A 14,308-nucleotide genomic window follows, 5' to 3' on the forward strand; every position below is an offset into this window, starting at 1 on the left:
CTTTTCTGTATCCATTCCGCCAAATTCTGTAACATATGCAAATATAGAGCTCAAATTGAGGTTCAGATCGTCGGGATACATGCGATGTGTTGCCCCAAGTTGACCATATGGAAGTTTCTAAACTCAAGATTTATATTGCCACAAAAACTCCTACATGAGATTTGAGACAGGACTGCGACTTACAAGAGGCACATGCAGTATGTAAATGAGCTGTGGTACTAATCTCCAGGAATCTGCCACTTCTCTGTGCCAGGATAAACCTCATGCTGTTCGGCCAAGTTTTTCTTGGCATACAAAGCAATCACAAAGCACTTTCTTACATTCATCCGTTGTGACAATACTTAGACTTTCATGGACAAAGGCTAGAATTTAATTAGTTATCCATAACTCATAGATTACATAGATACGGCATGGTGTGGAGGGTCGACCATAGAACCAACAAATGCAGAAGCTACAGAACCACCGTATAATGCAACTTTATCTTTAGAGACTCTAAAAAAATATATATTACAGTAGTTTAGGGTGTTATTTGGTCTACACAATTTTCTACACCATGATCATTCGCTGGAGGAGGAATAGAGGACAAATTTGGTAGCTCTACTTCTGGAGAGCTTGGGAGACTTCTGGAAAATGAGTAGACTACCTTGAGCAGTTGGCAAATGTCCGAAGTGCCAGGTAAATCTCCTGAAGAGTTTCCTGTTCCTGACACCAGGTTACTCTCTCACGCCATGTGCTATTGATTCTGCTTTCAAGGCATGTGGCTGGCATCAAGAGTCTTCGAGACTCCCAACTTTAAATATTGACCCATGTGTGGTCTAGTGGACTATGGAGGCTGGAGACTCCTGATGATGCCCAAATAACCCATCTCTCTCCTCATTACTTCTCTGCTCTCTCCAATCAGAAAATCTCTTCCTTGGATCCCAATTTCCCAATGGATACATATTCAATGACTGAAAACCAGAGCTAGGCTTTCAGTGTAATGGCTGCACAGCTTTAGAACGCCTGTTAGCCTGTAGAATAACCCCATATCTGCAGGTTAATAGCATTTGTGGACGTGACAGGTTCCCTTTAAAGTCTATGGGGATTTGTTCAACTCAGCTCAAAAGGTGAAAAAATCCTTTTACTTTAATTCTCCATCCATTTTCATCTGGTTCTCACCAATTGTCACATTTTCATCTGACTCAGGTTCATGGTGTAAGACTCAAAAACATAACTATACAATAGGATAAAGAGTTGCACACAAGTCACAATGTATTTGGGAATAATGAAAAGCATAACTGCTTTGGGAATGCTAGACTGAAAAATACAATGAACTATCTGAAAAAGTGAAAAACATGAAAATGGAACATGCATAATTGCTATAAATAATAGGAATATAAGAGATGTTTAGCCATTGTACTGATCAATGCAAAAGAGCCCCAAACCAACGCCAAGGTAATCTCTATTTTTGGGGTCCCTAGCCTATATGTAACCTCACCTGCATTTAAAAAACTTGCGCTGTATGGGAAGCAAAGGACCAAGCTAGTACCCCAGGGCCTTGGGGTACTCGGTCAAAGGCCTGGGATCAGAAGTACACGTCCAAGTTACTGGCTGATGCCCGTTTCTTTGACCCTGGGGGTCGCTTAAAAAAGGGGGAAAAATATAATAGGAAAATGGAAGAATAATAAAGTTTTTGGTGACGCCACTTGCGGTATGCGGCTAGGTGAGGAAAACCGCCGCTGCAAAGACTCTCACTGCTGGGGTGGGTGGAGTTAAGCAGCTTGGATGTTATGGCCCTCCGCAAGAAGAGCTGAGCCCCAGGGGAGAATGATGGTGGTTGTAGTATGGTGAAAATTGGTAAAAGAGGAGCAGGAAGAATTCAGACAACACAGGGCCTGCGGTTTAACTTTTTCTTTACTCACTGATTCAATGGAGCTGCAACCCGGCTGGTGCTGGTCTCTACCAATCTGGGCCTCAGGTAATCCAGTATTCCATTTCTCCCAGTGCCAGTGTTTTGACCTGGTGAGCTTTACTTCCATGCACCCTTCTGTAGTTGTTGGGTCCCCGTGACCTGGAGTGTTTTGCTGTCCCCTCCTGTTGTCACAGTCCTGGCCCGTATGGCAGGGAGCTTGAACCTCTCTTGGGTTGCACCTCTGTCTCAGCTCCCTGGGCTCCCTCTTTGCTTCTGTGCGCCGGACACTAACGTTGATGAGGAACCGTGATGATTCCCTCATTGGTCAGATTTATCATATGAGCTTGAAGCGTCTTTCTGAACTAGGGCTCTGCACCCCGCCGATGCTTGGTCCTGTGAATACTCACGCGTACTCTCCCAGCGACCGTACTCCTTTAGCCCAACAGACCGCTTCACACATGCTGATTGACTGTGTACTTCCTTCTAACTTCGTGTCTTTTCACTTTTTTGTCAAGATGTTCGTATACTGTCGTCTACAGTGACTAGCCCCTTCCCTTCCCGGGTTTCTGACTAGCTTATTGGATGGGCCCAACTATAGGTGGCCATCCATGACACCTAGCCCTAGCCTGTTACTCAGTCTAGATAAAAGGGTAGAATTGTGTGTGTTTGAATGGTGTTTACCGGCACTGGTCTTCCAGGAACCCGAGGTTAGCACTGCACCCATTACTGGATCCAATAACCTGTGGCACCTGACGCCTCAGGGGAGCCACATTTCTGCCATGAGATAGACATTTGGTTTCCCCTGTTTGTCTATTTCTGTTGGCTTCATCATTCCTGCCCTGGCCCTCCCCAGGGGATGGGGGGGAAGGGGTATAAGATTAGGGCTGGTCAGGGGCAAGGAAAAGAGGGTGGTCCACATATCCTCACCATCAGAGGTAACTCTGGAATTAGGTAGAGTTAGGGTCCCCCAGCCTTAGAGCTAGTCTTAGTAGCCCGTATACCATGCTCTACACCTACACCGTTACATTGATGCATTGATAAAAGTCAATGTATAAAACCAGTTCACGCAGTCTACATCCTTCTTTTATAAAAAAAAATGCAAAACGAATGGGAGAAGGAAGTTTTATATGCATGTTAAAATAGATACATACAGTATGTGTGAATGCAGATTATTGCTGGATTCAGCGATTTGTATGGGAAATCGTGCCAATCGCAACTGAAAATTGCAGACGTGACTGGCTGTGTGTGGTGCACATGGAAAACACATGAACCAAATGCTCATCTGAATGAGCTCTAAGAGACAATGCTGTATCTTAAAAAGGCATCTGGGGCTATTTTGAGACAATGGCCCCAATTTATCAGTTTTTATGCCAGAAAACTGGAGACAAAAGCTCTGAAAAATTGATAAAGTGATGAGCAAGCACTACCGTGCTAGGGTGCTCAGTATTCAAGACGAGCTGGTTGGACACTTGGATGGGCTCAACTCGAGTACTGAGCATAATGGAAGTCAATGGGAAACTCAAGCATTTTTCTGGAAGATCTGTCTGAAAAATTATACCCTGTACTGAAGTTGCGCCCATCCGAGCGTCCAACCGGCTCGCTTCGAGTACCGAGCATGGTAGTGCTCACTCATTACTAGAGGCTACTCCAAACTTTTGTGGCTTTTGGTATTTTCCTCCCATTTTTGCCCAACTCTGACAAAGTGGATAGAGCTGGAGCAAGATGAGGGTGTGGCAAGGTGTGGTGACCCCCACTTGTCAAATGCATGTGACTTGCTATACTCAGAATTAGGACAGATAGTGAGTCTTACATATAGCTCACCTGCTTTAGGTTATATAATGTCTATCTGGAAGATATTATTGATCATTAACCACTATTTTAAGCACATACTATAGGATATAAGAGGGTTTTTTAGTTTAAGCATAATTCATTTTTCTAAATGCATGGTGGTTACAGAGAAACATGGTGGTGGCAGCATCCTTATGTGGGGGTGCATGAGCTGCTGGTGTCGGGGAGCAATATTTCATTGATATTATCATGAATTCACAGATATACTGCTCTATATTGAAATAGAATATGCTAAAATCTCTCCGTGTCCTTGGTAGACTTGTATTTTTTCTACCTGCCTTATGCCTACAGTTAAATGTGGTAGTAGTGTCCTTTTTTGCGGCTGCATGAGTACTGCTGGCGTCGGGGAGCTGCATGTCATTGATGATATCATAAATTCACAGACACACTGCTGTCTTGGGAAATAGAAGATGCCACAATCACTCAGTGTCCTTGGTATACTTGCATTTTTTCTACATGCCTGGTGCCTACACGTAAATGTAGTAGTGGTGTCCTTTTTTGAGGCCTCATGAGTGCTGGTGGCATCGGGGAGCTACATGTTATTGATGATATGAATTCAGAGATATATTGCTCTATTGTGGAAGAGAAGATGCCACCTCCATGCGCTTGGTAGATGTGCACTTTTCTAACATGACTGTGATCGAAAACAAACATACCGTATATTGTATTTCTTATGAAGAAAAGGGTGAAAGTGATTCAGTGGCCAAGAATGCATTATCATGCATTGTTTATATAGTGCCATCATATTCCACATCTCTTTACAGACATCATCATCACTGTCCCCATTGGGGATCACAATCTAAATTCCCTATCAGTATATCTTTGGAGCGTGGGAGCAAAGCGGGGAACCTGCAGGAAACTTACCCAAACACGGGGAGAACATACAAACTCCTTGCAAATGTCCTTGGTGGGATTTGAACCCAGGGCCCCATGCATCAGTAATCAAAAAGTACAAAGGGGTTAAAAATGACTTCATCCTGCAGTGGGGATTGTTCAGTGATGTTAGTCAGCGATGTGAATGGTAAATGAATGGATTGATGTCCATCACTTCTCCTGATCTGAGTAGATTGTATACAGGCGACTTGAATATTTGCTCAAGTTCTGGTATTGATGATTGAAGCAGCAACCTCCAAGTCACATTTGATCAATACGATTATGTCTAAAGGCCGCTTTACACGCAACGACATTGCTAACGCGATGTCGTTGGGGTCACGGAATTCGTGACGCACATCTGGCCTCATTAGCGATGTCGAGCAATTTTACTTACCTTATCGTTGATCGTTAACACGCTGTTCATTTCCCAAATATCGTTGCTGTAGCAGGACACAGGTTGTTCGTCGTTCCTGCGGTAGCACACAACGCTATATCGCTGTGTGTAAAGCGGCCTTAAGACGTGTCCTAGGATTTGTGTTTGTGCAAATACTAATATTACAGGACGTAATGAGATGAAGTTTTAACTTTTCTCTTCTTTTATACAACAGTGTTTAAAACAGTACGTTGAACTTCTGATCAAGGAAGGTTTAGAGACTGCTATCAGCTGCCCTGACGCCGGTTGTCCGAAGAGAGGCCATTTACAAGAGAATGAGGCAAGTAGTCTCAACAACTTTCTGTACCTTGTATTTGTAGGGGGATATAGACTAAATCCATTACTTAAAGGGGTGGTTCATCCATATTTTTTATTGTCTAGGTCGATATTATATTGAGAAACAATGTTTCTCTCAAATACCTTGTGTTGGCAATAGTGCCTGTGAGAGGGGCTATTGCAAACCGTTGTTCCCCGCTCCGGTGACGTCACGTCAAGTGCCGCACACGTCACATCCGTGCGGCCGGCTGCAGTCTTCCTGACTCACTGAGCTGTGAGCGGTGTTTCACTGCTTGTTACAGCCCATCTGCTCCCTGCTCCCTCACAGCACAGCGCGTCTCCTGCTTGCAGCGTTCTGCTGTGAGGGAGGAGGGAGCAGATGGGCTGTGACAAGCGGCGAAACACCACCCACAGCTCAGTGAGTCAGGAAGAATGCAGCCGGCCGCACGGATGTGACTTGTGCGGCACTTGACGTCACCGGAGCGGGGAACAGCGGTCTGCAATAGCCCCTCTCACAGGCACTATTGCGAACACAAGGTATTTGAGAGAAACATTGTTTCTCAATATAATATCGAACTAGATAATAAAAAAATATGGGTGAACCACCCTTTAAAGACTAAAATGGGCAACAAAAGCTACTAAGTACCCACCTAATACAATCTTAGTACTACAGCTGCATGTCCCAGCCCAACCACGGATCTTATCATTCCTATAACGCCATTAGTTTCCGTCATTAAACCTGCCAGTATTTCCAGTCATAACCGATGCAATAATATATTAGGTCCAGGATGCAGTTTTGCACTTAGTAATTACTAGATGTGGTGCACGTCACACCCGGGTAGTGGAGGCATGAGGCACTATTAGGCCCAGACGTAGGTGCCGAGCAGTGGTGTGGCTTCTCTGCAGTTTGAAATGTAATGGTGCTACTACGTGGTTCCTGGCGCTCCAGACCCCTTCCCTGAGTACATCTAGATGATTTAGAGGTGGTATATAAGAAGGCAGACCAGACATTGGTATGAACAGTTCTAACGATTTACTGGATAACAGATAATTGATTCACATCTTCATCAGCAGTTAGCTGCAACAATGGATTTCCATGGAGGGTTCGGTGGGATGGTAACTGGACTGATACTCTGATATGGAAAATCCATAACTGAAGGTCGGCCTTGGTGTGATAGGATCTGTCCATAACTGAAGGTCGGCCTTGGTCTGATAGGATCTGTAGCTTTATGGTCTTTAGGTTAATACCCTTGGTCTCTTGGACTACCAACCAGGGCTGTGGAGTCGGTAAACCAAACCTTCGACTTCGACTCCGACTCCTCAATTTCTCTTGCACCGACTCCGACTCCTACATATATTGCTTATAGTTAGGTGAAAAATTTATTGTAATACATGAACATGTGTATGTGAACATCAGACATTTAATAATTTTTATGATACAATAATCAAGATATTTGGATAGAACATAAAATATATTTATTGGAATACAACTTTAGAACACAAACTGTAATAAATTGTAAATATGTAATACACTATGTAATATACAGTAGATTACATATATACAGTCATATGAAAAAGTTTGGGCACCCCCATTAATGTTAACATTTTTTCTTTATAACAATTTGGGTTTTTGCTATTTCAGTTTCATATATCTAATAATTGATGGACTGAGTAATATTTCTGGATTGAAATGAGGTTTATTGTACTAACAGAAAATGTGCAATCCGCATTTAAACAAAATTTGACCGGTGCAAAAGTATGGGCACCTCAACATAAAAGTGACATTAATGTTTTGTAGATCTTCCTTTTGCAAAAATAACAGCCTCTAGTCGCTTCCTGTAGCTTTTAATGAGTTCCTGGATCCTGGATGAAGGTATATTTGACCATTCCTGTTTACAAAACAATTCCAGTTCAGTTAAGTTTGATGGTCGCCGAGCATGGACAGCACGCTTCAAATCATCCCACAGATTTTCAATGATATTCAGGTCTGGGGACTGGGATGGCCATTTCAGAACATTGTAATTGTTCCTCTGCATGAATGCCTGAGTAGATTTGGAGCGGTGTTTTGGATCATTGTCTTGCTGAAATATCCATCCCCTGCGTAACTTCAACTTCGTCACTGATTCTTGCACATTATTGTCAAGAATCTGCTGTGTTATGATCCGAAACCATGGAAGACCACCACAAATCATTCGTAAAAGGTGACAAGAGCATTGGCAACTTATCTGGCCGCCATCCCCTTACTAACCATCACAACTAGAAGTAGCCGAGGGGTGAACTAACATCCTGTGCACCGCGAACCCAGCCGGAGAACTAGCTATCCTAAAGGTAGGAAAGATGAATAACTCCCTGCCTCAGAAAATAGACAAGAATAGCAAGCCCCCCACATTCAAAGACTGCGGTGATATAGGAAAAACACAATACACAGATAGATGACAGGATTAGCAAAACGTGAGGCCCCCACTGACTAAGATAGGAAAGGACTGGAAAGGGACTGATGGTGGCCAGAGAAAAACCCTGCAAAATTCCAAATTCCTGATAGTACAAAAAGGCCCTCAGATCTCACGATCTGAACTCCGTCCTATACCAGGTGCTTTTGTCATACCAATGAACAGAAAACAAGAATCATAACAAATTCAACAAGCCACAAACACTTGGACCCAAAGGAGCTATACTCCAAACAGAACTGCAGGGAGTTCCCCAGCCAAGCAACTGAGGGGGAAAATCCCTGCATGCAAATAAACTGAAAACAACCACAGCAAATGACAAACCCAGATAAGAGCAAAAGAACCAAACAATAAATTAAGAGCAAGCACTTATCTGGGGTAGATGTGGTGTGGAGCAGAATGAAGCAGGCTGGTGATACAAAGAACAACTGACATCCGGCATAGCCTGCTATCCGACCAGGATTTAAATAAGCAGAGAGTTAGCAAAGGAAACGCCCATTGCACAACACACCTGGTCCAAGTCCAAACCATTCCTGGCCACCAGAGGGAGCCTCCCAGCAGCCAAAACATAACTAACATTCACAACAGTACCCCCCCTTGAGGAGGGGTCACCGAACCCTCACCAACGCCACCGGGTCGCTCGGGATGAGCATGATGGAAGGCGCGAACCAACCTGTCCGCATGAATGTCAGAAGCCACAACCCAAGAGTTATCCTCCTGCCCATAACCCTTCCATTTCACAAGATACTGAAGCTGACGCCTATTGCGACGGGAATCCAGAATTTTTTCAACCTCATACTCCAGATCCCCTTGTACCAAAACAGGGTCAGGAGGCGCTGCTGCAGGAACTGTTGGCTCCACATGTTTCTTCAACAAGGACTTATGGAATACATTGTGAATCTTAAATGACGCAGGCAGAGTCAAACGGAAAGATACAGGGTTAATAATCTCTGAAATCTTAAAGGTCCAATAAATCTGGGCTTAAATTTAGGAGATGGAACTCTCATAGGAATATTTTTAGAGGACAACCACACCATGTCCCCTACTTTAAACCGGGGACCAACAGTCCAACGCCGGTTGGCAAACTTTTGGGCAGTTTCTTCGGACTGAAACAATTTATCCACTACCTGCCCCCAAATCTGCTGCATTCTGTTTACCACCGAATCCACCCCTGGACAGTCAGACGCCTCAAGCTGCCCTGAGAGGAACCTAGGGTGATATCCAAAATTGCAGAAAAAGGGGGACACCAATGTGGTAGAGCTAGCTCTATTATTAAGGGCAAATTCAGCCAAAGGCAAAAACGAAACCCAGTCATCCTGATCCGCAGAAACAAAACACCGTAAATAGGTCTCCAGGGTCTGGTTAGGCCTTTCAGTCTGACCGTTGGTCTGAGGATGAAACGCCGAGGAGAAAGACAGCTGAACACCCAATTTGGAGCAAAAAATCCTCCAAAACCTGGATACAAACTGCACCCCTCTGTCAGAAACAATGTTTTCGGGAATACCATGCAAATGAACAACATGTTGGAAAAACAAAGGCACCAACTCTGATGAAGACGGCAACTTAGATAGGGGAACGAAGTGGACCATCTTTGAAAATCTTGTCACAGATCACCCAAATCATGTCATTTTCTGAGAGACGGGAAGCTCTGAAATAAAATCCATAGAGATGTGCGTCCAAGGTTTCTTAGGTACCGGCAAAGGCAATAATAGCCCACTAGAACGTGAACAACAGGGCTTGGACCTAGAACAAACTCCACACGACTGCACAAAACGACGGACATCCCAGGACAGGGAAGGCCACCAAAAATAGCGTCTCACAAGATCTCGAGTACCAAAAATGCCAGGATGACCCGCCAAAACAGAGCATTAAACCTCAGAGACAGCTCAGTCTCTCCATTGGTCTGGGACAAACAGTTTCCCTGTAGGACAACTCTCAGGTTTATCCCCTTGAAATTCCGCCAGTGCCAACCGCAGATCAGGAGAAATAGGCGAGAAAACTACACCATCATTCAGGATAGTAGACGGTTCGACAACCTCCAAAGAGTCAGCGCAGAAACTCCTGGAAAGGGCATCGGCTTTAACATTCTTGGTGCCTGGCAAAAAAGAGACCACAAAATTAAACTGGGTAAAAAACAAAGCCCACCTGGCCTGCCGAGGATTCAACCTCTTGGCCGATTCCAGATAGATGAGATTCTTGTGGTCCGTAAGCACCACAACTTGATGCCTAGCCCCCTCCGACCAATGCCTCCACTCTTCAAATGCCCACTTCATAGCCAATAATTGCCGGTTCCCCACATCATAATTCCGTTCAGAAGGAGCAAACGTCCGAGAGAAAAAGGCACAGGGCTTAAGTTTACCCGAAGTAGCGTCTCGTTGAGACAGAACAGCACCTGCTCCGATCTCTGAGGCATCGATCTTAACTTGAAATGGGCGAGACACATCAGGTTGCTGTAGGACTGGGGCAGAAGTGAATCGCCTTTTAAGCTCCTGGAAGGCCACAATTGCCTCTGTGGTCCAATGCTCAGCATCAGCTCCCTTCTTTGTCAAATCTGTCAGAGGTTTGATAATGGTAGAAAAATTGGCTATAAATTTATGGTAAAAATTAGCAAACCCCAAAAACCGCTGCAGGGATTTTAGAGAAGTCGGTTGCACCCAGTCGTAAATAGCCTAAGCCTTAACCGGGTCCATTTCGATAGCGGAGGGAGACAAGATGAAGCCCAAAAAGGAAATCCTTTGCACCCCAAAGAGGCACTTTGACCCCTTAACATACAGTGCATGATCCTTAAGTATCTGAAAAACAGCCCGTACTTGCCCAACATGAGAGTCCCAATCATCAGAAAAAATCAAGATGTCATCCAAATACAATCAAAAATTTACCAATAAGGTCCCGAAAAATATCATTCATGAAGGCCTGGAAGACGGAGGGTGCATTAGTGAGCCCAAAAGGCATCACTAGGTACTCAAAATGCCCCTCAGGAGTATTAAAAGCCGTCTTCCATTCATCACCCTCCTTAATACGGATGAGATTATACGCACCCTTGAGATCCAGTTTCGTAAACCTTTTGGCACTCTTCACTCTAGAGAACAGATCAGACATCAGAGGCAAAGGGTACTGATATTTGACCGTGATTTTATTAAGAAGACGGTAATCAATACAAGGCCTCAACGAACCATCTTTCTTAGCAACAAAGAAGAAGCCGACACCCAAAGGAGAAGATGAGGGCCGATTGTGCCCCTTCTCCAATGATTCCCTGATGTATGACCGCATGGCATCATGTTCAAGCACAGACAAGTTGAAAATCCGCCCGGGCACCAACTCAATGGCACAGTCACGGTCCCGGTGTGGGGGCAGAGAATCAGATTCCTGGTGATTAAATACATCACGGAAATCAGACAAGAAGGCCGGAACATCAACTGCCTGAGCAGACGTAGACGACACGGAAAGATCCTGATGTAAACCTTGACAGCCCCAACTAGCTACTGACAAGGATCTCCAGTCAAGAACTGGATTATGGGTCTGCAACCACGGAAATCCCAGTACCAAGGTATCCTGTAGATTATGCAATACTAAAAATGTACAAGTTTCCTGATGCGCTGGTGCAACTCTCATAGGCACCTGGGTCCAAAATTGGGGTTTATGTTCTGCCAAAGGGGAAGCATCAATGCCCCTTAAAGGAATAAGAGTTTGCAAAGAACCATGGGGAAACCACAATCCCTAGCAAACCCAAAATCCATCAAATTGAGCGCTGCCCCTGAGTCCACAAAGGCAAATGCAGAAAAGGAAGACAATGAGCAAATCAATGTGACAGACAAAAACTTTGGTTGCAAAGAACCCACAGTAAGGCTACTTTCACACATCCGGTTTGAGCCCTGCGGCTCAATCCGGCTGTGAAAACTATGCAACGGATGCGGTGAAAACACCGCATCCTTTGCATAAGTTTTTACATGCGGCCGGTCCGGTTTTTTCCGGTTGCGGCATGCTACTGAGCATGCGCAGTGGAAAATACCGCATGCGGCGACCGGATGCGGTTTTTTCCGCATCGCGCCACATCCGGCCTCCATAGGGATGCATTGAAAAATGCGCCGCAGCGGCCGGATGCGGCGCGATGCGGTGTTTTTTGCCGGAGCATAAACCGTTGCAGGGTACGTTCGATCCGGCCACCGCATCGGCTAAATCTGCCGCATGCGGCAAAAACCGGACCGAACGCAAGCCCCTACGGCACAATGCGGCACTAATGTAAGTCAATGCAAAAAAAAAACCGCAATCGGCGTTACAAAAGCCGGTTGCGGTTTTTCTGCAGAACGCCGTATTGTGCCGCAGAGCAAAAATCCGGATGTGTGAAAGTACCCTAAGGCTACTTTCACACATCCGGTTTGAGCCCTGCGGCTCAATCCGGCTGTGAAAACTATGCAACGGATGCGGTGAAAACACCGCATCCTTTGCATAAGTTTTTACATGCGGCCGGTCCGGTTTTTTCCGGTTGCGGCATGCTACTGAGCATGCGCAGTGGAAAATACCGCATGCGGCGACCGGATGCGGTTTTTTCCGCATCGCGCCGCATCCGGCCTCCATAGGGATGTATTGAAAAATGCGCCGCAGCGGCCGGATGCGGCGCAATGCGGTGTTTTTTGCCGGAGCAAAAAACGTTGCAGGGTACGTTCGATCCGGCCACCGCATCGGCTAAATCTGCCGCATGCGGCAAAAACCGGACCGAACGCAAGCCCCTACGGCACAATGCGGCACTAATGTAAGTCAATGCAAAAAAACCCGCAATCGGCGTTACAAAAGCCGGTTGCGGTTTTTCTGCAGAACGCCGTATTGTGCCGCAGAGCAAAAATCTGGATGTGTGAAAGTACCCTAAGAGAAGTAGCCAATCTCCTTTCACATTTAGGGCAGACAGAGATGTTATGAGAAGCGTCTCCACAATAGAAGCACAGTCTATTCTTCCGTCTGAACCCCTGCCGACTGGCATTAGAAAGGACCCTATCACACTCCATAGGCTCCAAAGGCTGTTCCACAGGCACAAAACCAGCAGGTATCTTCCTGCGCTCACGTAAACGCCTATCAATCTGAATGGCCAAGGTCATAGAGGCATCAAGACCAGAAGGGACGGTAAATCCTACCATTACATCCTTCACAGAATCAGCAACACCCTTCCGAAAAAGAGCCGCAAGCGCATCATCATTCCATTTGGTAAGGACCTCCCACTTTCAAAATTTCTGACAAAACGTTTCTGCAGAATCCAAACCCTGAGTTAAGGACAACAAGAATTTTTCTGCTTGTTCCACAATATTGGGTTTGTCATATAATAAACCCAAGGCCTGAATAAAGGAGTCCACATCACTGAGAATCGGATCATCAGACGCTAAAGAGAAGGCCCAGTCCTGAGGGTAACCACGCAGTAAGGAGATGACAATCTTAACCTGCTGTACGGGATTCCCTGAGGACTTAGGGCGCAGGTGAAAAAATAATTTACAATTATTTTTGAAGCTCAAAAATCTCGACCTATCTCCCGAAAAAAAATCAGGAACGGGAATCTTAGGTTCTGCAAGGGGAGTCTGTGCAAGATAAGACTCTATACGACGAACCTTAGCATCAAGATGAGCAACACGCTCACCCAATTCATCCATGGTAGAAAAAAAAAATCTTCCACGGAACCCAAAGAAGGAGAGAAAAAACACCAAAAAACAAAAAAAAAAAATTCTCAGCAGACTTTTTTTTTTCCCTTCTTAAGAGTACCCTTTAAATTTGTTGGCCGGATGTACTGTTATGATCCGAAACCATGGAAAACCACCACAAATCATTGGTAAAAGGTGACAAGAGCTTTGGCAACTAATCTGGCAGCCATCCCCTTACTAACCATCACAACTAGAAGTAGCCGAGGGGTGAACTAACATCCTGTGCACTGCGAACCCAGCCAGAGAACTAGCTATCCTAAAGGAAGGAAAGATGAATAACTCTCTGCCTCAGAAAATAGACAAGAATAGCAAGCCCCCCATATTCAAAGACTGCGGTGATATAGGAAAAACACAATACACAGATAGATGACAGGATTAGCAAAACGTGAGGCCCCCACTGACTAAAATAGGAAAGGACAGGAAAGGGACTGATGGTGGCCAGAGAAAACCCTGCAAAATTCCAAATTCCTGATAGTACAAAAAGGCCCTCAGATCGCACGATCTGAACTCCGTCCTATACCAGGTGCTTTTGTCATACCAATGAACAGAAAACAAGAATCATAACAAATTCAACAAGCCACAAACACATGGACACAAAGGAGCTGTACTCCAAACAGAACTGCAGGGAGTTATCCCAGCCAAGCAACTGAGGGGGAAAATCCCTGCATGCAAATAAACTGAAAACAACCACAGCAAATGACAAACCCAGATAAGAGCAAAAGAACCAAACAATAAATTAAGAGCAAGCACTTATCTGGGGTAGATGTGGTGTGGAGCAGAATGAAGCAGGCTGGTGATACAAAGAACAACTGACATCCGGCATAGCCTGCTATCCGACCAGGATTTAAGTAAGCAGAGA

At 45.0% G+C, this 14,308-nt stretch overlaps 1 protein-coding gene across 2 annotated transcripts in view; it reads left to right on the forward strand.

The window, feature by feature from the left end:
• The window catches only part of RNF144A (ring finger protein 144A), a 92,149-nt gene that overhangs the window by 55,200 nt on the left and 22,641 nt on the right, over nt 1-14,308 (forward strand). For both annotated transcript variants that reach the window (XM_075338752.1, XM_075338753.1), the window contains exon 3: nt 5,221-5,325. In XM_075338752.1, the coding sequence (XP_075194867.1) occupies nt 5,221-5,325 (105 nt within the window). The remainder of the gene's footprint in view (nt 1-5,220; nt 5,326-14,308) is intronic.

The sequence above is a fragment of the Anomaloglossus baeobatrachus genome, chromosome 3, assembly GCF_048569485.1.
Source record: "Anomaloglossus baeobatrachus isolate aAnoBae1 chromosome 3, aAnoBae1.hap1, whole genome shotgun sequence".
NCBI lineage: Eukaryota > Metazoa > Chordata > Amphibia > Anura > Aromobatidae > Anomaloglossus > Anomaloglossus baeobatrachus.